General features: G+C 38.8%; 1 protein-coding gene across 5 annotated transcripts in view; it reads right to left on the bottom strand.

The window, feature by feature from the left end:
* Positions 1-24378, bottom strand: part of TSPAN12 (tetraspanin 12) — a 90553-nt gene that overhangs the window by 38364 nt on the left and 27811 nt on the right. For 2 of the 5 annotated variants that reach the window (XM_013194576.3, XM_048065666.2), the window contains exons 4-7: positions 20674-20748; positions 16228-16335; positions 12827-12970; positions 4377-6002 (exon numbers count right to left, since the gene is read on the bottom strand). In XM_013194576.3, coding sequence (XP_013050030.1) covers positions 5697-6002; positions 12827-12970; positions 16228-16335; positions 20674-20748 — 633 coding nt within the window. In that variant the 3' untranslated portion in view covers positions 4377-5696. Of the gene's footprint in view, positions 1-4376; positions 6003-12826; positions 12971-16227; positions 16336-20673; positions 20749-24378 lie in introns of those variants that run through there. The other 3 variants (XM_066990922.1, XM_066990912.1, XM_013194577.3) reach the window with 2 other exon arrangements.

Below are 24378 nucleotides of genomic sequence, written 5' to 3'. Positions count from 1 at the left end.
TCCCTTGATATATTAGTGCACGGATGTGATCAAACTCCTTTCACAGCAGCAAACAACACACTGCAGATCATTTGCAAGAGGCAAATGACAGTGCAGATGATGCTCATCTATCAGCTGCCTATGCCATAGCACTGGCATGCATGATGGTCAACTTTATCAGGAGCTGAACCATTCTAGACAATTTTTAAGGAGAATGACTGTCCTCCCATAAAATGTCTTCAGAAACAGACAACGTATGCTTTGCATTTTGAGATTTTTGTATATAGTCACTGTAGAAACGCACCGACAGCTGAGCGAATGCACTTGCAGCAAAGAGCACACTGCAACCTGCACATGCTCTGTGGGAAAGGGTGACGTTCAAGAAGAAAATCGGTTTGGAGGAGGATAGATTAGTAAAATGACAGGATTGAAAAGATTTGGACTGGGAGGATGCTTAGGAGTTCATATGCTCTCTTGCCTGTAACTGGGGCTCACCGTGGTTTTATTTTGCCATTGACCACAGAAACATCTGAAGATGCTCAGGTGTCCTGGAACAGAAAGGATCGGTAACTACACAGCAGAATGATGTGTAACCGGAGAGACAGAATAGCTGTCAGTAGCGGACAACATCAACATAGATAAATTGACAAAGGCTGTAAGACATACCTAATTACCTAGACCATTTAGTTTCTTACTTGCCTGCATTATTTATTTACTTTTCAAGTACCCATTTTCACTGTATGCACAAGTATGCACAACAAGCAACTGAAGGCGGGGGAGTGCTGAATAAAAAGCAAGCAGATGCATAAAAAATCTTATGCATTTAGGACATCGCAAATTGTTAAAAAAAAAAAACAAAAAAAACCAAGTCTATCATACCGGAGTTTTAAGTTTTTAGAAACAACTTCATTTCAATAATTCATATGAATTAAATATAATGCTTTAGAGATTAAAAAAAAAAAAAGTATTCAAAAAAGTATTTTAAAACCCCAAAAACTATTTTAAAAACACTTTTCTGTATCATAATTACATTATTTCCCTTATCATAAGTTGTGTTGTCACAGCCACCAACAGCCTCTCTTTTTACTATTTATTCTTTATAATATTCTCTTAGATTTACAGGGTGCTTTTACAAAATGGGTGGTTATAAAGAACAGAAAGCAGTTATATGTCTTCCAGAAAGCCTTGACTCGTGACCTGCTGGTGGATAAGCAATACCTTGTCCAAAGACCAGGAATAGTGAAGTTTGTCTCCTGAAAGTATCCCCATACTCCCAAATTATCTCCCTGTAAACCTCACTCAACCTCACTGCTGCAGCAAGTTCCCTCAACTGTGAGATTCGTGTGGCTGAATGGAAATGTCTGATGTGGGCAGGGGGGGACCCATTTCCTAACACATTAAGTGATCTGTGAAAAACATTAAGGAGCAGCTCCATAGTTGCTTCTTGTGACAAGAAAGATTTGGTTCATTACAGCTTATGCTGCACAGCAGAAAGAATATACCACCATTCTCCTCTGGGTACTCCCGCAAAACTAACGGGAAAAGGAAATTAAAGACTGAAGTAGTTCTCACTGCTGCAAATATCTCTAGATGTTCCCCTTTTGCCAAGCAGCCTCTCTCTTACTTGTATCCTAAAGCTCTACAGGAAAAGAATAGACTTACAGCAACCCAGTCAATCAGTTTTAAGGCTCCTTTAACAAGCCCTAGAAAAACATAGACACCTCATAGTCTGATCACACAAAAAGAGAAAAGTTTGAAAGTGTTCCAATTTACAGCTAAGACCTAGATTGGCAAATGGGGTTAGATACTCAAAATAGAAGTTTTCTTTCCCAGAAAAGGAATACTTTCATCATTCCTGACATGTAAATCTTTCCCTGAATTAAGCTAACCCCATTCTGAATGCAGACTGGCTCAGGAACTGGGTACCAAGCACAAGTTACCCAGACTATAGATGTTTGTTATCGTGGAAGTCCAAAAACACTGGTCTGGGAGACTGGTCCCTTATCAAAGGAGCCCTACCACAATGAAGGAACCCCCACCAAATCATTTTTCAAGAAGCACTACCACAAACCCCTAATCTCTCTGTTCATGGTATGGATTCACCACCCCCTGGACCTAATGTTTTAACTGTGATTTGATAAATTCCTTTCAACGTTTGAACTGAACAAGAGGCATTGAACTTCTTTATTGAAAAACTGAGCAGATCCCAGGGACATGTGTAGACCCTGTTTCTCAGGGTGCTCTTCAACACCTTGCTTGCATTCTGCTCTAAGAACTGGCAACCCCCACAAGGACTATATGAGTACCTCCACCATCTGTTACACTGCTGTAGGAGTAATCCTGGGCTTAATGAACAGTGACATACTGATCTCCACCCTAAACACACAAATCTCATTCTGGACGACCTCAGGCATAGGTTCATTTCTCTAACCTCCTTTGTCAGACTGGCACCTTGGGTGCATAAATACTCCTCACTCTCAAAGGAGAGGATCACTACAAGTCGACGTCTAACCACTATGCATACATGTATAATATAACTTTAATACTATATTTCTAATATATATACAGGATGCACAAACAAAATTTAGGCAGAGCAGCAATACAGGTATCTCACAAACCCAGCTCAGGAGCCCTAATCCAGATCTAAGGAGACTCTACAAGGTATTCTATCATATGCACATTTCTCAAGATGGAAGAAGCCTTAACCCCTAAGCCTGTCCCAGTGAGCATACTCCGGCTCATCGTGTTCAGACAGCTATACTGCTGCCCTAACTACACCTACTTGCAGTGCTTCTTAACCACCTGGGAAGCCTAACACCAAGCAACTTGGGCAGTAAAAGCAGCCCAGGACCAGAGGCACAGTTGTACTTAGAGAAGGCTGAAACTTGGAATTATCACAGGGTCTAGTAGCCTTATGTGGCCTATGATTTAGTCTAGTAAAGGAAATGTCCAAATGTTAGGATTACAAACTCATAAAATATTCATGCTAGCAAAGGAGATCCCCAAAATGAACTTAGGGTTTTCCAAAGGGTCCTTGACAGGCTTGAGAGGTGGGCCTATGCAAACCTCGTGAGGTTCAAACGAGGCCAAGTGCAAGGTCCTGAACGTGGGCAGGGACAATCCCAAGCACAGATACAGAGTGGGGGGAGAATGAATTGAGAGCAGCTCTGAGGAGAAGGACCTGATGCGTTGGTTGACGAGAAGCTCAACACGAGCTGGCTATGTGCGCTTGCAGCCCCAAACACCAACCATATCCCGGGCTGCATCAAAAGAAGAGTGGTCAGCAGGGTGAGGGAGGTGATTCTCTGCCTCTACTCTGCCCTTGTGAGACCCCACCTGGAGCATTGTATGCAGCTCTGAGGCCCCCAGCACAAGAAGGACATGGAAGTATTAGAATGAGTCCAGAGGAGGGCCACAAAGATGATCAAGGGGCTGGAGCACCTCTCCTACGAAGACAGACTGAGAGAGTTGGGGTTGTTCAGCCTGCAGAAGAGAAGGCTCTGGGGAAACCTTCTAGCAGCCTTCCAGTACCTAAAGGGAGCCTACAGGAAAGCTGGGGAGGGACTCTTTGTCAGGGAACATAGTGATAGGACAAGAGGTAACGGCTTTAAACTAAGAGAGTAGATTTAGATTAGATATTATGAAGAAACTCTTTACTCTGAGGGTGGTGAGGCACAGGAACAGGTTGCCCAGAGAAGCTGTGGATGCCCCATCCCTGGAGGTGTTCAAGGCCAGGCTAGACGGGGCTTTGAGCAACCTGGTCTAGTGGGAGGAGTCCCTGCCTATGGGAGGCAACCCCAACCTGACAAAATGCAATCCACCATCAAAACATTCCATAGTTTGCCATTTGTCTTTTCTTAGACACATCCTCCTTTTCAACATGGAACTTTCTCTGTAGCTACAGACATGTACAGAAATGTTGCTCAGGCTAAGCAGTGGGAAGGATGGAAATCTGCATATGTGCAGTAATGCTGGGCATAAAACCTTCTGAGAGGCACATAAACATATTTCTGACAAAGTCATTCCAATCAAAATTTGGAGAGCTCTATCCTTTACCCTTTTTCTTAAATCCCAAAGTAAGTATTAGCATCTCTGTAAGAAAGATACAAAAGCAAAAAGGTAATTTTGCTTGCAATATAACCTGTGAAGTAATTACACCCACTTGTAGACTGCTAAAAAACAAACAACAGCCCACACAACTGAAGAGCTTAATTTCATGATCCCTTGGAAGCTTTCTTAGAAGCAATAAAAAAGCAACTGAAATTTACAGCTCAGTTTCTCCATGACAGAATAAGTAGAATGGGTAAAGATGCATCAAATTAACTCACACTAGCAGTAGGACCCTCCCAACACCCACCAAAGCATTCACACTCTGTGACTTCAAAATGAAAAAGCCATTATGGAATTTAAGACAGTAGTGATTTTATTGTCTACCAAATCACACCTTACTTTTTTTTTTCCTCTTACAAATTCCAAAACAAATGAAAGAATTTTTGAAATGTAGTATTATATAAAAACCCCATTTGCCACAAACTACTGTACTCAGTGGAACAAATATATATTTCAGGAGCGTGGCTGACTGTAAAAATAATCCTATGAAATAAACATTGTTCATAAAAATACAGTAAAATGCACTTTCCCCATGTCAATAAATACATTTTAACGCTGTTTCCAGTTGGCATTTTAAGCCACTAGAGAGCTCTTAATGAAGTACAAGCCAAAGTATAATTTCTCCTTATGTACTTTTACAATTATTGCAATAGCATCCAGAACTGTAAGCATTTTCCTTGTAGTCTTTTGTTTCCATCTCCACAGGAATCACAGACAGGAGAAAAGATGTATTTATAAAAAATACGCTACTCCTATACTGATCCCCATTTTGGAAAGAATGTTTAGTTTTATTTTTTTTTCTTTTTACTAAGAAATAGTCCATAGAACAAACTGTTTCAAAGGAGAATTCTCTAGAATTCAGAAAAACTCAGAAAATTAAAGTCTGTTGTCCAAAATCATCATTTTGTTTTTAATCCCTGTTTAATACATTTAACCGTTTAATAAATTTAAAAATTAAACAGTTACATTAGATAAAAATAGAAGTTTTAGAACATCTTTAACAATAATAGCTAAGATAAAGGTTTTGTTAGAAAAAAGAAAATCTTGCACTTTTTACAGATCTTGCAATTTTTCAAATCCAAGTATTTACTTGAATTGTAGTTCTGCTATCCATGCACACACAAAAACACACAATTATATATACATAGATCCCTGATTATTTTAAGACATTTTCCAAATGGCTTATTAAAAATGTAAAAGTCAATTTCAGCTGAAGTCACATTTTGTTTGTCCAAAGCACAGCCATTTCTTCAGAAGACAACTATCTTTCTTCCTTTCCCATGATGCTTCCCTTAGAGGTTCTGTCTATCTACACGTGAACAAATCAGTATTTTACACATCACTCATCTTGTGACAGTACGTTAACTATTACTGTGCCCAGAGAATGAATGCCTTTTAAAAACAAGAACAACTCTGTTATATGGCTCTTCTAAGAGGCTGAAATACAGACATTTCATTATCTTTCTTACTACACAAGCCTCTTTATCAATCATTAGCTGGTTTTTGAAGCATAGGAAGACCAGTATATTTGGTATACTTGATGGAACAGAATAAAAACAACAAAAAATGATTAAAGTCCCCGTAACTTCTTAGATTAATTCAATCACCTACAATTCTTCCATTTCAAAGTGTGTATTAAAGCTGTTTGCCATGGATGTATGTTCAAAGATTCTTGTTAGGCTTGGTTTCAGTAGCTCCACAGAATGACATGACAGCTGCTGTGAGGTATCATTCTTCAGGGACATGATTTGATCCGCCCCAGGATCCCTTCTGTCATAGTACAGAGCCCACAGCAAGGTAATAGTGAGGATCATAGCCAGAATCTGCGTTACTCCAATAGAGATTCCAAGAAATCTCAGCACTTGCAATTGCTTCGTCCCCCTCAAAAATGTGTACATTTTTTTACCGCATCCCTATGAAACAAAAATAGATATAAAAAAGTTAGTCAATATTATCTGGCTTGCAGTTCCCAAGGCTTAGCCAGTTTTAGTACTGGCTTTTCTGGCTCCCCCAAAAGATCTACAGACTTGCATAACCTCATCAATGTTTCTTCTCACCTTTTCTTTTTAAGTGTTACCTGCATCCATTATATGCCAGTTTTTTAGTTCAGCAGAAATAATCTAAGGAGTAGAAAAATCATTACATTCCAGACACTGTCTGAGTAAGGAACAGTGAACAAAACCCCCCTTAATGGAGGATTTCTGACAAATTTTGAGAATGTATTGAGTAAAAAACAGACTTTCTTTAGTACTGAGTAATAACAGTATCATATACATGTAGCATTATTTCTGCATTTCATTCCTGAAATAGTAGCATTTCCTCACTGCAAAAAGCATATTCATTTCTGCTAGTTACACTCTGCCAGCCTCGCATATCTGTAGACTACACTCTAAAAATTAACTTGGCTTCATTTCTGATCTGAATGTAGAAACTTCTGCCTTTTTTTGCATAGTTTATACAAAGAACCAGTTTTATCTTGTCTTCTGCAGGGCCAATCAAGGTATAGCTCTTGCTACAAAGTAATTTAAGTCATTGAAAAGTCTGTTGGGTATTAGTTCAGAGGAGAAAAAAAAAATTAACACCAAGTAATTGAGACTGGTAGGAAATGACAAGATGAATATTGTGAAAAATGACATGGAAATTCACGTGTTAGAAAAATGAACAAATAGAATCACAAAATACCCCGAGTTGGAAGGGACCCCCAAGGATCATTGAATCCAACTCTTGGCTCCACACAGGCTCACCCAAAAATCAGACCATCTGCCTGAGAGCACTGTCCAAGTGCCTCTTGAACTCCAGCAGGGCTGGTGCTGTGATCACTGCCCTGAGAAACCTGTCCCAGTGCCCGACCACCTCTGGGTGCAGAACCTTTCCCTAACCCCCAGCCTGACCCTCCCCTGTCCCAGCCCCATGCCGTTCCCTCGGGTCCTGTCGCTGTCCCCAGAGAGCAGAGCTCAGCGCCTGCCCCTCCGCTCCCCTCGTGAGGGAGCTGCAGGCCGCCATGAGGCCTCCCCTCAGCCTGCTCTGCTCTGGGCTGAACAAACCAAGGGACCTCAGACGCTCCTCATGTGTCTTCCCCTCTAGACCCTTCAAAATCTTTGCAGTCCTCCTTTGGACAATCTCTAATAGTTTTATGTTCTTCTTATATTGTGTCTCCCAGAACTGCACACAGTACTCGAGGTAAGGCCGCCCAGCGCAGAGCAGAGCAGGACAATCCCTTCCCTCACCCGGCTGGCAGTGCTGGGCCTGATGCACCCCAGGGTACGGCTGGCCCTCCCGGCTGCCAGGGCACACTGCTGGCTCACATTCAACCATGCTGTCAAACAAAACCCCCAGTTCCCTTTCAGTAGGGCTGCTCTCCAGCCTCTCATCCCCATCTGTATATATAACCATAATTGCCCCAGGTGCAGAATCTGCTGCTTGCTCTTGTTAAAATTCATATGACTGGTGATTGCCCAGCTCTCTAATTTGTCAAAATCTCTCTGCCCTAGAGGGAGTCAGCAGTTCCTCCCAATTTAGTGTCATCTGCAAACTTACTCAGTATACCTTCAAGTCCTACATCCAAGTCATTTATGGTAACAGTAAAGCCCTAAAATGGAGCCCTGGGGAACCCCAGTAGTGACTGGCCACCAGCCTGATGTAACCCCATTTACTATAACCCTTTGAGCCCAACCCACCAACCGATTGTTCACCCATCGTATTATCTACCTGTGTGCTAGACATTTGTTCCATAAGGCTATTGTGAGAAACACTATCAAAAGTTTTGCTGAAATCCAAAAAGATTACATCTACTGTCTTCCCTTGGTCATCTACATGGGTATCATTGTCCTAAAAGGAAATTAAGTTAGTTAAGCAGGACTTTACTCTCACGAACCCATGTTGGCTGTGACCCATACTGTCTTTCAGATGTTTTTCAATAATTCCCAGAATAATCTCCATAATTTTACCAGAAACTGAAGTGAGACTGACAGGCCTGTAATTACTTGGGTCTTCTTTCTTACCCTTTTTGAAAACTGGGACAACATTTGGCAGTTTCCAGTTGACGGGGACCTCCTCAGATTCCAAAGACTTTTGGACGAATAATTGAGAGAGGTCTTGTGATAACATCAGCCAGCTCTTTGAGTATCCAGGGGTGAATCCCATTGGTCCCACACTTACATGCATCCAGCTGGAGTAGCAAATCCTGCACAAATTTGTGGCTAGCTGAGATTTTATTTTTCCCATAATCAGGGTCCTCCATCCAACCCGGGACTAACTGGCATGGCATAGTGGTTTCCACGCTTCTTTCCCACCTATACACCATCTCCAGCTGCTGCAGCAGCACCAGGAAACGCCCCGGGCCACAGCAGGTCCCCACGCTGAATCAAATTAATTACACCTGTGAAGCAATACAAGTACCGACACCCATCCTGCAGACTGCTATTCCCATGGAGACTCTGCAGACGTTTGAGCTTGAAAGTCACCTCACAGCATTATTGCCGTGCTTTGTTTCATATCTCACTGTGAGAGTGGTTGCAACTACCCACCCTGCACAAACCCAGGTGGGAAACTAGACCCTTCTCCAAAGAGCTTACCACCCACGTGCTGTATTAGGAAGATGGTTATACCCATCACTTCTCCCTACCATTGGACAGGTGCAAATCCAAAGCACTTATTTACAGAAAAATAATTATTTACACACACACACAAAAAAAAAAAGACCTAAAAAAATAAAAAGCATGTTAAAATACCATAAGCTGATGTTTCCAAAAAATGGAAATTTAGAAACAATAATCGCTTATGTGGAGCACATGTTGCAGTTTGCTCACGTGGCCAAGTAATTACTGCACAAGGTTTTTGAAAAGCTCCCAAGTCCCTGTAGGTCAGCAAGTACCCACAAAGAGACGCTGGCTCTGGGGACTACTGGACAGCAGTGCAAACATAAGCTACACTACTTGCTGCTCAGAAAAGTTGTCGTCTTAGAAAGGATAAAACTCTGAAGAGTGGGCCCTTAGCTACTTTGGCACATGCTAAGTTTTACAGCACTTCACAGTAGAGAAATCAAAGGAACAGCGCCAGCAAGGGACAATTCAGAGTAGTAATCATGATAGGATAATACTATGGAGTACCGGCAGGCATTGGTCTCAGCAGAAGACCTCATGGAACCCATCAGAATGGGCATTACCTTCAAAATACCGTTTTTGTGGTTATATCCTTCCTACAAATCTTGTAAATTCTCTATGAAAAGAAAGCAATTGATCAAAGTGATAGAATCTGAAGACAGGCTATGATAAACAACACTTTTCAATCACAGTGAAATTCCCCAAAGCCAACATTGTTTCAAATATTGCAGTCATGAAGTTATGTGATGAAAGGCCTGATTCTTGCCTGACACACAAAATTCACACCACAGTCAACAGATCCTCATTTAGGATCTAAATAAAATCAACGTACTCTATAATAATTGTACCAGAGTAAGTTAAAGGATCTCAATGTCTTTACACTCTTCATGATGCCACTGTGTTTTTGTGTTTTTATAAATTAACACAGTTTAGACACAGAACAAGGAGAAAATTTGGATTCTTTGAAATCTGAAAAGAAAAAAAAATATAGCAAAAGCTATGTAATTGAACTTAATGAACAAAAATGACCAAGTTAGTGTCTTTTTTTTCCTTCAACTAAAAGATAGTGGTGCAATTATGTTACTTTCCAATTTTGTTTTTGATTACAGAGAAACTGTCTTCATGTTAATACTTAGATAACTTTAAGGGATTAAGGTACAAGCTGGTCACAATTTAAAAATGCTCAACCACAGCAGTATTCAAATTCAATTCATTTTTTGCCTGGAGGAAACATCCATTAACAAACAGCAATAACATTAATGCCTGCATCTCCTGCAGAAAACACACATAACTGACACAAATTATGCCCAATCTAGATAGACTGCCTTCCTCCATTTAATGACGTTCTTACAGTTCTGCTCTAATACACGTTCATAATCAGCCTCAAAACTGAGAAATATCCAGCTACCCCGATTATCCTCAAATTCATTTTATTTCTGCTTATGCAACATATTCATAGTTGGTAGCCTGCAATTAAAGAGTACACAAATATACTTTCCTAGGCAAAACTAGTACTTTGTCACTAAACTGAAAGTTCTTATTGACAAATCACAAATACTATAAAACTTTGTAGTGATCATTCAGAGCATTAGCTTCGAACTCCTACTAAGCTATTAAGGTATTAAGCTTTAAACCAGTATTAAGGACCTGGTTCAAATTTATTCTAAGAGCCATTTGAAATTTTCAGTATTAAAATGGAAACAAAGCATGTTTTTCTGATTTACTGCAACACCACAGTACCAACAGAATAATAATCAGATCTTAAATAAGCCACTTCCCAGAGCAGCAGAGAACTGATAAACCACCAGCACATTTAACAGATCTGTTATATATAACAAAGTTCTGAGGATTGTCAAAATTATGCTAGAAAAAAAAAAAAGTAAAAATTAACATGCAATTTTGATTTTTCTGAAGCTATCAAATCCTACCAATTATTTTATTGGTATTTTACTAGACTGGCAGACCTCCCCTTGTTCTCAGACCAAACTGAAACAAAATGAACCTCCTAAGCTGCAGTCATCTCATGCACTTCCATTGCAACTACAATCTAAGACTTCCTTATTCTATGAATTGCACAAAGGCGAGGTTTGTCAGAATAAAAGCAGTTCAAGAAGACCAACATTAAAAAAAAAAAAAAAAAAAAGGCTTTCAAAATCTAGCAGCAGAAGCACAATTCCTGTCAAAAATACTCTCAGGCAAGTCTTCAAGTAAGCCACCATCCTTTCAACAAAAATTGTTATTGCAAAGGACTCCAAATGAGACCACAGAGAGCTCAGAGATCCCAGCAGAAAATTACAGCACAGCTACAACAAACTTTTATCCATCCCAGCCAACAAACTAAACTTCAGTTTTCTGAAATACTCCAAAGGACTTTTCTGAAGTACCAGAATGGATATTTACATAAGCCAATTTTAGCCTAGCGAGGCTAATCTCATCAGATTCCCTCTAGAATCAGCAGACTACATAAATTTGTTTTAAATCACTTTCTAAAGAAGCTTTTCTCCTTCCGTTCTCCAAAGCAGAAGTCAGACAGATTAGCCTTGCAGTTAAAGTTGTTTTTGCACGACAGTGATAAATATAAGAACAAGTATATAGTACAAGCCTGTAAGAAAACCCACAAACAAGCATCATGGAAAAAAAAAAAACAGTTTTGCCAACCAAACACTGTACATAACTCAGAAAGCAAAACATTATTTTTTGCGGCTAGTGAAACAAAATAAAGGCTGTCCCTTTTTGGAAAAGATTCTGCAGTAGAGAGCCAAATATATGTGTGTGTGTGTGTTTATTTATTTTTTTTAATAAGAGATTAATCCAATCAAAACGTCTCTGGGATATCTGCGGTACAATAGAGGAAGAACTATAAATGTGCCCTTCAGGTTTCTTTTAGAAAAAAGCCAGGCAGTCTCTTTATAAATCAAGTGGGTATTAATGTAGTCTTTGTGCTCCGCAACATCGTTGTCTTTCTCTATTAATTCTCACACACTTTTTTCACACATCCTGGTAGCTACTTGACTGAGACTTACTTCTTGTCATGTTAGTTCTATTGTGTCTCTGATTCTCTTTCTCCATGTGCCTACTTTTATTGAGAGACTTCAAACTGAATCTAGCAGTTTTGACATTTAACACAGTTTGGAACACAATGGATGGTTTCAGGAGTTGAAAAATCTTCTCCTTTCTAACAGCTGTTATTTTTATTCTCCAAAAGTAACTTAAGAAATTGTTACATTATATATCCAAATGTCAAACTATATGGTCAATTACTTTTGGGGAAAAATCATGAATGGGAACTTTGTCAACCTCATGGAAGCCCACCTTCAAGGACTGGGCTTGTCCTAGTATTGATCTCGATTTGGATGTCACAGCAAAGAACCAGCATGATGTTCCAGGCCTGGTTCCTCCTGGACTCATTCCCAATTTCACACCCAGAAGAGCTCACTTAGGTATTGCCATTCATCTTCCTTCCTCTAAAAGTAATATTCAAGGTAAAGAAAGAAAAAGATCTCACAATAACTTTGGCTCAGGAATTACCTAAGCTATATTGGTGGCACCCAAGGAGTAAGTGTTGGACTACTACCAGACTGCCTGTTGAGTTGCTTGGGTCAACTTGAACACCTTTGCTTAAGTCTTCTCCTCTCACTACCCAGAATCAAATAGAAGTGAGAACTCTGGCTGCAAAGCAGATAAGCCACAATTGGCTATAAAAAACACCAGAACTAAAAACCATACCGAAAACAACATATCCTCCCTCACGCCTAATTTGTTTCATCTCTTCAGAAAAACACTGTGAAAAAAAGATCTGAGAATCTCAGTATCTTTGTCAATACATGTGCTCCTGATTTTCAGTGTCTACCTCCACAGTTAAAGGACCTTCTGACATCTGTAAGAGAACAAGGTGTGCAGGTAGGAAGGTAGTGCTTCAAGAGTGCTGCCTCTGGAGGGCTTCATTAAAAAAGACAGCAGATGCTCAAAACCTCAGCATTAACAACATTAACTTCTTTCAAAAAAAAAAAAAAAAAAAAGATTTGCTCTGCAAACCTTTCTGCTGCACTGCAAGTGAAAAAAAAAAGTTTGGAAAAAGAAACTGGATCATGAAGACTGCACAAAGCTATCTGAAATACCCATATTTTAATTCTTACCTCCTGATAAAGGTCACTGAGATCCTCATGATGTGCCTGCTTAGAGCATCCTGGGAACTCTCTGACACAACAGGAGTCAGGTGGCCAGTCCATCTCTGTCATTTCCAGCCAGTCTGTGAAGTACACCACCCCACAACATTTAAACTGCAAAGGAAGGATTAGCCAAGATCAGCAATAATGATGCTACTTCTTCATAATAGTAGGTCATTAAACAAGTTAAATAAATTCCTATTAAAACCTTTTGCAGTATTTAAGTAGGACCAAAACACATACAAGAGCTTTCATGTATATTCCTCTGCTTTGACAGAAAAGCAATGTGAAAGAAGTAATGCAGTAACCAATGAACACCTCAGAAAGAGCCAATGATACTGCTCTGTCCTTTAAAACCCTACTGTTCCTTCAAAGGAGGCTTTGCAGAAATTATTGTACCCTTTAGTTTTTCTATCCATATTACTGTAGACTAACGCGTGATAATCTCATGGCAAAAGAGTGAACAACCACATCTGTAGCTAAAGTAAATTTTAAAAAAAATATTATTACGGTCTTACTAGTAACGACTATTCCTGCAAGGCTACAGCTATGGACATATCTGTTGAAAAATAGATCAGAAAAAGCATACAGCAGAGATTTATCTGAAAACAGTAATAAAATAAAAAGTTAAAAGAGCGAGAAAATGTAGAGAAATTACAAATATTGAAAGACGAAATGTAAATGGAAGAATAGGGCATCACACTAAAATAAAATAATAAAACACAGCAACAGAATCAATCATAAAAGTGGAAACTCTGGCTGCAAAGTAGATGAGCCATAATTGACTATAAAAACCACCAGGGCTAACAACCTGTCTTCTCTGAAGAGCACACCAGGAGATTTAAAGACAAATGACTAGCCTACCACATTCCTAACTGCATTCACATAAAAAACAGCTGAAGCAGCTATGTCAGATTTTTTTTTTCAGCATTGGATGGGGAGTTGATATGACTGAGAAAAGGCCTTGTTGGAGGAACAAAATGGTGCTGTCCATCTGAATGTCCTCCACTACCAATCTCAGTGTTTACAATTCATCATCTGGCAAAGACCCATGGACATAAGAACATTTGCCCCGTTTACCCACCTCACAGCCAGACTTCTGTATATGATTAATCCACTTCTCAGCCATATTCAAACAGATCAGTGCCCAGGTAGAATGCTTGTACTCCAGTCCTCTTACAAATCCCACTTCTTCCATTTCTGATTTTCAGCACAGCTTTAGCACCCGTATTTTTATCAATTCTTTAGTCAGTCAAAATCCTCCCTGACTTCCAGTACAGGACTTTCTAAAGAAAGCTCAAGCTTTGGCTCCCCATCGCAACTATAAAGTCAACCTCATTAAACAGTCTCTCCTTACTATCGAGTCTTTTTTCCCCAACCCCAGTTCTTCCTTCCTGACTCGAAACAACCCTTCCTGCCTTCCTTAGCATAGTCACAACTCTGGCATTAGACCAGCAAGGGAGGTGGTAGCGGTGGTGGGAAATACATTACCCGTCTCTCTCAGATGTTAAATAATACAGAAGAAAGAGCACACAGCTGATCAGAGCTGACTTTTTAGGAACTGGCAAAAATCATAATGCTGACTAAAGAAGGGCCTCCTGCAGAGTGCTCATTCAGGCATAAAATACATACCATGCTCACCCATTCACCATCTAAGTTATGAGCAGGCAGAACAAAAATGAGACTCCAACAGTTTAGTATAAGCAGTAGAAGAGCCTTCTTAAATTCACTTCAAACTTTCTCAAAATTCCTTTGGTCACAGATAGAACACAAGAAATTTAACTTATAAAAGAAATTCTTCTCCCCTAGAAGAGTTAAGGCATGGCTTCTTTGGCAAAGAAGCTGATATTTTATTGCTAGTATTCACCTTAAAACCATTATTATGACACTACTATAACCAGGAGCATAAAAGACAGCTTTTTATTTAATCAACCTATACATTTAAATCAAGATACAATATCAGCTCTATTCAAGGAATTCAAGACCATCTGATTATGTTAACTCATGCTACAGAACAGACACACACTCTACCTGCATATGAAGGATTACTGTTTAACGTAGCACTTGAATAGCCAGAGCAGGGTTGAGGGGCTTAAATGCATGAAGTCCTCGCTCTCTCTTTCAGGTTTTAGTATAAATACAGACTAACCAAGCACAGCTAGGAAGTGTTTAAATAAACAGGAAATCTATGCAACACCGATAGACTTAAACATTTCAACAAGGGCAGCACAATGACAGGCATTTAAAGAGTTCTCTTCCTGCACGAGTTACATTTGTAGTTAATGGGTTTTACCTTGGGCAATTTCATTTTTGTAACATAATACTTCATTCTTTAAAAATAGTTCTGAATTTTAGTAGGCTACAGGGCAAAGCTGTGAATACGAGGCAGTTTTTTGCTTTGTTTTTTTCACCCCTGGTCAAAGGAAATAAAAACCCTGATCACTTTTCGCTAACCTCAGCAAAAGAGACAGCATTGGCATCCTTTTGGAAGTTTCCTGTCCCACCCAATTCCAGGTAACCACAGATCTTATACATGACAGTTCCATGAAAGGAAACTAACAGAGCATACAGGAAGGGGAGCACAGCTTAATATTAAAATAGAATATAGAAGTGTTCGTTTTATTTTACCTGAAGAATTTCAATTCTACATAAGCCATATTCTTAATTTATATAATAATCCTAAAAGGTGTTGGTGTCCTAACATTACTGGCAGAAAAAAAGATAGTGCTAGCACTTTAACTGAATTTAGTAACATTCTTACTTTTGACATATACAACGAGGGTTTTAATATGTTCTGAGTGTTATTTCTGATTAGGCTTCATGTAACACCATGATTACACACATTAAGTAGATATAGACCTTCCGACTCCTGAACTGCTAGATACTTTGATGATATTAAGAATTACTTATGTGACTGAACAGAAATAAGCTATTGAGGTTGTCATGTTTGTCCACTACTAGTATTGGTAGCATTTGTAGTAGTAGTAGTTCAGTATTGTAAACTACCAAACGTTGGTCATTTATTTTAATTTACTTTTTGAGGTGCAGGTCTCTACAACATACTGATATTAAAATATATATAATAGGAATACACATGAACTTACCTGCATTAGGCAAAGCTACAGCATGTCATGTGAATAATATTATTTCTAAGAAAATGGGAGATCAAGTTGTAAAATATACAGAATAGTGTCTTTAGGACGTACAGAAGCTCAAAAGCTGGATATCAATTGATGTAAAAGACATCATCACTACACAGGGCTTCATTTAACTTGCATTCATCTATTCATTTAAAAATAAAGCTTTTCCTTTAGCAGATAAATAATACTAAGGATGTTTTATTTCAGTTAATGAATTAACCATCTTCTTACCTCCCTCTGAAAGAAATTCCAGGCATGGGTCAGCCACTGGTATCTAGGTAGGCCATAATTGGTCATCCTGGCTTTCAGAGTGATCATATCAGACCACTGTACTGGAACCTAGAACAAGGAAAGAAAAGTGATTGACGCAACAGAAAGCTGATGAATAGGCCAGTTAGCTTATGGCTCCAAACCCAGAACCTTCATCTACTCTGAGATCTTTTAAGTGCAATAACCAAAATAACTCCGTATTCGAATAAAACAGGAAAAATAAATGTTTCATTTTTTGCGAAATCTTTATAAACCTTTATTACAATAGCAGGAAGAAGTTATTTGGATCTTTTGCTAGTAATGTAGTGTACACTGAAAAGGAGCTACTGCATTTTGGAGAGATTCAAAGATTGTTGTGTACAATTTGATTATATTATTACCAGATTTTATCTGGCATAAAACTTGAACCAAGCCCCATCCCAGTCATCAGGGATGGAATTCGTCTGCTCCAATTTAGTTATCTCCTTGTTGCCTTCTTAGTCAATACAAAGAAACAGGCAGCTGTCCAGGGCAATTCATCTCATCGCAAGAAATATTTTACACAAGGCAGATGAATCATTCCCTTGAAGTCCCAAATCCACTTTCTTCAACGTCTAAGGTGACAAACGCAGATTTAAATATCTATCTTTTAAATTTATAAAATTGAGATTAATTCTGCCCTGATCATCTTTCCAGTTGCTTTCTGGCTTTGACTGAAGTTGAGCACACAGGTATCCTGAATGTGCTCAATTTCAGTATCTCACTTAAGAACAATAACAAGTTTAGACAGTGAGGACCTGTGAAATTTTTCTTCACACACACTCATTGCCTTGTAAATCTTCTCCTCTGAAAGGATAATTGTTAAAGTATTTTTTTAAAACCTGACTACTCAGAAGTGAGGAGCTGGTGTTCTCATCAGATGATGACCCCTAACTAGTAATTTGTTAGAAATAAAGTAAGCAAATGCTATAGCATTGGGCATACAGTGCAGTTAAGAAGTGAGGAAAGAAACTGGCTTCCTGTTTAGCAGCACAAATTTCAGTGTGCCAAACTAAAACAAGGAGCTGAAGACTTCACAGTCACCCTTCTAGGCACACATGTGGTGCTGAGTTTTGCCTTGTTCCCACTGGCCTTAATAGTCGCGGTGAAAGCAATCACAATTGCAATATAGGCTTTCATTTGGAGGGCAGGGGAGCCAAGCTACTCTAGTGGCTATGACTGAGCTCTCCAGTTCAATTTGGAGCAAACAGTAACAGCACTGTGTGAATAGAAATAAATGTAACTTAAGGAGAAAAAAAAAAATCACAATGCTTTCCAAGAAGCCTGGTCCTTGTCGTGTCAGGTGCTCTACAAGAATACAGGGACAGTCGATGCCTGACTGACTGTGTAATCCAAATAAGAGCATTTGATAACTGTTACATTATGCGACAATTTTGACTCCTGGTAAAGCTTTGTATATCACGAATATATTAATAATAATAACCCAGAACTTTAACACACCTTTCACTTTGCAGAATTTTTATTCCTTATGCTATAAAGCTTTGAATTCACCATTGTCCACATGAAAAATATGTTAGCAGTACAGCACTAAGAATACTTATGAAAACAGTATCACAGAATACCTTTATTGCAAACATTACACTAGTCACTATAATAAAATAATTTGCTTTTGTACTCAATGCTGACTTCCAGTGCTGTGTAAAGAGAAATGTACTCTGCTTTCTTTGGATAATACTTGATATCACTGCAATTAAGATTTTATTTGTTAGACTATTTTATTATCTTGAGTTGAATACAGTCCTAGTTTACACACATAACAAAAGGTGTCCATCTTCTTTATGAAAACAATGAGGAGGAGGAAAAAAAACAGAAAGTGAGAGATGGAAGTTAAAAAAAATCAAATCAAACTAAAACCCACTGTAGGAAGGCAATTTGAATTCTGGAGCTAAGGAGGGACACAGTCTGGAATCTGTATGTTTGACTACTACCACAATATCTAGATGTCAAACTAAGGACATCAATGTATCTGTTAAGTAGCTTCCTGTCAGCTTGTATGCACAGTACTGCACAATAACACAGAACCGTGAGATGCATTCATTTGACCATGTACCATATGTTTAATTTGTATAACACCGCCTTCATGCAGTGTGTAAATAAACAAAAATTTAGAAATATTGGTTTGAATTTAGCATACAAAGCTCAGTTTGCTGTTCAGATCTGCTCATTATGATTATTTTTCTAATATGTACCAAGGCCTGACCAATGCCCAAGTAAGCTGAGAACCAACACTGGCTGTTCATTCTTGTGGGTGGAAAAATTAGTCATGAGGCACACTTCATGCTGAGAGCTATCATGAGCTAGCAGGAAAATTGTTTATACAAGGGCTCTTACAGCAGATTTGACCATATGCCAAAGAAAGACCATTTTGGATTAGCAGAGGTGGCTATGCCTCAGTGACGTTTTTGACAACATCACACACCCACCTACACTAATGCTAACTGATTCTCTGAGATGCACAAGGGGTTCTTGTGATTTCATGCTACACTGAAACCAACATGACAGCGAGTCATTCCCCGGGGATACAAAGCAGTTGTCTCATCTCCATGCAGCAGAATCGGAGAAAGCACGCTGCAGGGAAGTGACCTGCACAGGTATGAAAGAATCACTGAGAAACAGCTGTGCTTTTCCAAACCACCACATTTCCTACGGGTGTCAGCAGCAGGTAACCTGAGTCTGGTCAATCTCATTACACAAGGAGTGCTGGTGTTACGACAAAGAAGGAGAAGGAAAGGTAATCAGATGGAAAGAGAAAAATAAAGGCACAGTATTTCAGAGGATAAGGAAAAAGGTGTAAAAGACGGGAAGAAAAGACAAAAAGAAAAGCAATTTCTGAAGAGATCTTTTTCTGTTCTCTTTGTATGTTCAGAGTTCACGTTCATATTCTTGAATTCCTGGAAGAAAGAGGAAAACCTGGAGGAGCATGGATTACTGGGTTCCCTGTGACCCACTGCCAAAGGCACAGACATGGAGCTCAGTGCTGCTCTCAAAAGGGGCGAGGGGCCTGGGGAAAGCCATGGGTTTTTCTGAGGGGAAGAAGTGTCACCAGTGCCTTAACATATGGTTGGGCATCTGGGCTTTTATCAAAATGTTCCAGGTTAGAGTTTCAGCAGCATAGCAGGTAACTGAACAGTTATCCCCATAGCTTGGGGGTTGCCCCAAAACACACCCATAGCTTCAGGTTTTCTATCTGAATAGAAAAGGCTGGAGAAGGCATATACTGGTGCACTGAAGGTTATGTCATTTCAGCCAGCTTCCACTGACAAGATTTATGTGGAAAGATGTTAGTTATAATTGTCATCCTCGGCAAAACCCTGGAGAGGGCAGCTGTGCCAATAGGATGATGCACGCCTCTCACCTGCATTCCCAGTTTTAAAATGCATCAATGTGAGTTGACATTTAAAGTAAAGGGATAGCCTTAATCATTGTTAAATTAGAACACCCTGTTGGAATCTGTATAGCAAGGGAATGAATTCTGATGCAAAATGCTGCCACGTAACTTCAGACTTCAAATCTGCCAGAAATTCCTCTAATCCCAGTACTGTGTAAACACCAGGAAAGCTCCCTCCCATCTTACTGCAGCAATGTAAAACTACACACTGCTGAAAAGACCAATATGTTGGGCATATTTTGGCAGCTAAAAGAAAAATATTTGTCCCACTATTCATACAAATGTACCAGACTGAACGCAAGACAAAAGGATGTAGCAGCCAGCAGAATAACATTTCATTCTGTTTTTTTTGCTCAACACCTACCCATTTTCCTGCATGATGATACAGCTACACAAACTAGACTGAGATAAAACCTCTTCACAAGTTTACAGAAGAGTGTTTTATAGCTCAGACATGCTTTGCTTAAAACTGGCATTTATAGCTTGTGGAGGCAGTGCGATTTCAGAAGGCAGCAAGTTCTTTATTGAAAGAACACACTGTTTACCACATAGTACACTGAGCTTGAGCTTTTCTTTAAAACATTAAGAACTTTTAGAGCAAAATCCCTACAAATTCTCACATCTCCTCCCTCAAAATACTTATCTTAAAAACTGAAGATCATATTTAATCCTTAAAATTTCCACTGGCTTCAATGAGAATCTGCCTAAGCAAGAATTAACTAAAAATAAAGTCCTTAAATAAATCAGGGGCTGCAGATTTGTCTCTCAAATAGAGTGGGTGGGGAGAAACCCAGACGGGACCTTCCAGACAGACGCGACTTTCCAGAAGAATTCTGTTTAAAAAAAAAAAGACAGTCACATGAAATTAGACTGTCAGAATAATGAACAAAGATAAACACTACAGCAATTAGAAAACAGCTAGCTAATGGAAATCTTTGTTTTCTTCTGTTGAAAAAATGCAGCCTCCTTTGCTGACTCACCGTTATTTCCTGCTCATAGGTCCAAACACCACAGGCCAGTTCAACACAGAATATTACAAGCAAGCTTCCAAAGTACTGCAGAAAACAGAATGGCCTTAGTTACTTTTGAAATTCATGTTAACTTTGAAAAAAAAAAAAGACTTAAAATATTAAAGGACATCTCAAAACATCACTAATATTTCACGTGACTGAGGACGTGGAATCTGAAATACATTTTTTATTAACAAAATATTAAAGATTCATGAAGCAAACTTTCTAAAGATTTAAGTCATGTAACTTTTCTTACTGACTTAACATGAAGCATATGAAACACTACCGTGCAGAAAACAATCTTATTTCACCTCCTGTATGTAAAAAGCCCCTCACTTTTTTCACTTCTACTCACTTAAGCGATGTTCCATGGTTAATAGCCAGAAGTAGGTGAAAAATAATTAAAAGGATTGTCAAGATTAAAAGGATTGTCAAGATGTTAACACAAATAAGGGTTGTTGAAAGCTATGCTCTTAAAATTATTTTAAGTATTTGAGATCAGGGATCAGGCATAAATGCACAAATAGTTATTAATATGGATAGAAATTCTTTATCTCACCTTTGAATTATTTAAAAATATTTAAAATGTTATTTAAAAATAGAAAAAAATGTACAAATGAAGAAGCTGTACAGGACTTGGCAAAGACTGTTAAGAAAAGCTGACGTTTTTACTCTTCCTAATCACAGCAAACTTCTATATAGCATCAACAAAGCCCTTCTGAACTGAAGCAGCATGGAAATAGGGACTGCTTTAACTATTATCCTCTATTAAGAGTAACTCATGTACCGTTTATTTAAAGAAAAGTTCCATTCACTCGCAACTCCAAACATTCTTCCACGTCACTGGACTGACCTTCACCTTGTTCTCAGTCTTAAAGTTAGTCTTAATGGATTTTAATTTTATTTGGAGTTCAAAAACAATGAAGCTATGATTTTAAATTTCTCCCATGAGACTGACTGTTTCTATTGTTCCTGATTTACTGTTTTACTAGCTCTCTTCCTCTCCCCTATTCTTGGGCCAAAAGCAGAGACAGAGGTGCAGAGACTTTTGACAGAGTGCTCTAGAAGTTCCTGTGCCCCATGTTAGCTTCCCCATCTATTTTTTTTTTTTAAAGAGGTACTGAATTAGTACATGTGCACAAAGAAACACCAAAATCAAAATATAAACCAGAATAGAACAAATATACGATTTCTTTAGTAGGATAAATGCCGAAATGCTTCTAAGTTAGTCATTTCATTCTAGAATGTATTTAGGAAGGTATAAAAAACACAAATATGTACTGAAGGCGATTTTTTTTTCTTATTTAAAGGTCAATAAACTGTTTTATTCAAAATAGAGAATATAAATCCACAAGTGTTAGGATTTAATACACCTCTGTATAAGATCATTTTCATACACCCAGTCTGGAACTGTATAATTCACCTTGGCAGCTAATGAACAGTGTCTTGCCTTTAGTTCTACTTGCTGATCAAACCTAACTCCCTGAATCATCTTCGTAGTCACAACAGTCAAATTAAAAGCGTGCATGCAAAAATATCCATGTGAATTTTCAAGAGAATCTTGTATTCACACCCTCATCCTATACAGGCGTGCACTACAAAGATGGTGTTGAAAGCAGAGATCCTGTTTTAGCAGTCTCTGCCATGTAACGTTGCATTTTCATAGTCACTGTAACTGAATAACACATTGCATGTCTTTACAAATCAACACTAAGCACACACAGAGCTCCAGTATAAGCCTTCAACAACCAGTATGTTCATCCTGCAAAGGTCCAAAAGAAGAAAACATGAGTTGTACTTCATAAGAACGATGATGCTTTCTGTAAAAAATAAATTCATAAGCTTCTAGACAATCTATCCACTGCTACTGTACTGTCTGTAATTTAAGCAAAGGTGTTTTTTCTTTCCTTTTTTTTTTAAATGGAAATCTATTTTGCAAAGTATTCTCTTTGAAAGGAGGAAAGAATGCCACCTGCTTTAACTCTTACTTCATTTGGAAAAGGGCTTAAGGACATTACGGGTAACACTGACATTTTTGAGACGGAGAACAACTGAATGTTTAGGTGAAAAGTGAATTTGAGTTCTCATTTGTCAAAGAAAATTTCAGTGGTTTTAAACTGTGACTCAATAACGTGTCTGGGACTGCCTGCTATCCCCAAATGTTATATAAAACTCACTGACCATAGTGAAAGTGATACATCTGTGTGTGTATATGTGGCATACTCTGGAAAATGCTTAATTTACAGCTCCTTGTAACATTTCATTCATTCACAAACCTTAGCATTTGATATTTCCCCATTTTTGTCAGCATATCGTTAAAACAGTTTCTGGTAGCAGTTGGAGACAGAAGAACCAAAACACACTATTTTCTCCAGTTATTGAATATAGCCTGGGATAGGACACTGTTTATCCAGATTTACTCAAACCATTTCTGGGTCTGCTAGGAACTGAGTTCCTCCTACTCTAGCTACATCTGGACACATCACAGCACTGCAGAACCAAGCCTTCTGTCTTGAGAAAGCCCATCTTCTGTCCATAAGGGAAAAGACAACAAATGACAAAGAATTTACAGATATGAAGGTATATGCTAGGAATTGAGCAACTGCAGGCAGACTAAACTCTCATACACGAGCTTCAGCTTCACAGTGCTGTTGAAGGGGAACATTATAACTCTATACATTTAATGGTTTGAAGAACAAGTAATTCTTACAGAATTCATGTGGGGGAAAAAAGCCTCTGGAGCCATTACATAAATTTATTACCCCTAACTTCCATCTTCCAAATACAGGAGTTATTCGCTTAAATGCTTATTCCTTGTTCCCAGTTGAATTTCCAAGGGAGTCTCAATGTTAAATGCATCTTTCTGCATTTACACACTCCTACTTTTTGCCAAATACAAGGATTTGGTTTCAAACCAAGGTTTAATGTTTCTTCCTTGCTTCTGTGGGTTAAGTGGTACATTTTGTAAAGGAGACGAACTCACTGTGGAACACCATCATGCTTTACACCCAAACCCATGCCCCCAGGTCACTGATAATACCTTCAACAGCCCACCTCCCTCATAACAAACCACTCTTGGTGTCATTGCCACGGTACCTTCTACCTTTGGTTTTTTCCCCCTCTCCCAGGACATGGCAGGAGAAAGCAAGGCACAGAAAGGATTGAGCAGTTTTTTTAAAGGTATTTACAAGTCACCATGAAAAAATCTGCAAGCAATAATGCAAAGCCATGGTCACTCCAAGAATTAGACCTCTTGCATGGCAAATTCTACAGACTTATCATTCTTGCCCTATTAAGACTATGCAAAATCATCAAAAAATTGAGGTGGCTCCTTCATCCTGTTACAAATCTGGCTGAATTGGTTTCACTGAAGGTCTTCCACGAGCAAGGCTGTGGAAAAGGCTAAAATTTTGTTGCTTTGAGAAAAGATGGATGACTGAAATGCCAGTAGAAAACACCCTTGAGAGTAATGAATCAAAGTAAAAATATTTCCCAATTTAAAAAAGAAATAAAAAATACCAGAGAGACTGCTTCTCTCTAAGCCAGGGACACGCATGTGGCCAAGATCCTAAACTTCAGTATCCCTACAGTGTCAAATGGATGTAGTCAATTAGCAGGAGCTGGTTCCCCTGTAACTCCCTCGTTTAACTTGCTCACAGACACTGGCCCAAGGGA

The sequence above is a fragment of the Anser cygnoides genome, chromosome 1, assembly GCF_040182565.1.
Source record: "Anser cygnoides isolate HZ-2024a breed goose chromosome 1, Taihu_goose_T2T_genome, whole genome shotgun sequence".
Lineage (NCBI taxonomy): Eukaryota > Metazoa > Chordata > Aves > Anseriformes > Anatidae > Anser > Anser cygnoides.
The sequence above is the reverse complement of the archived record's forward strand: the minus strand, read 5'-3'. Positions and strand labels throughout refer to the sequence as shown.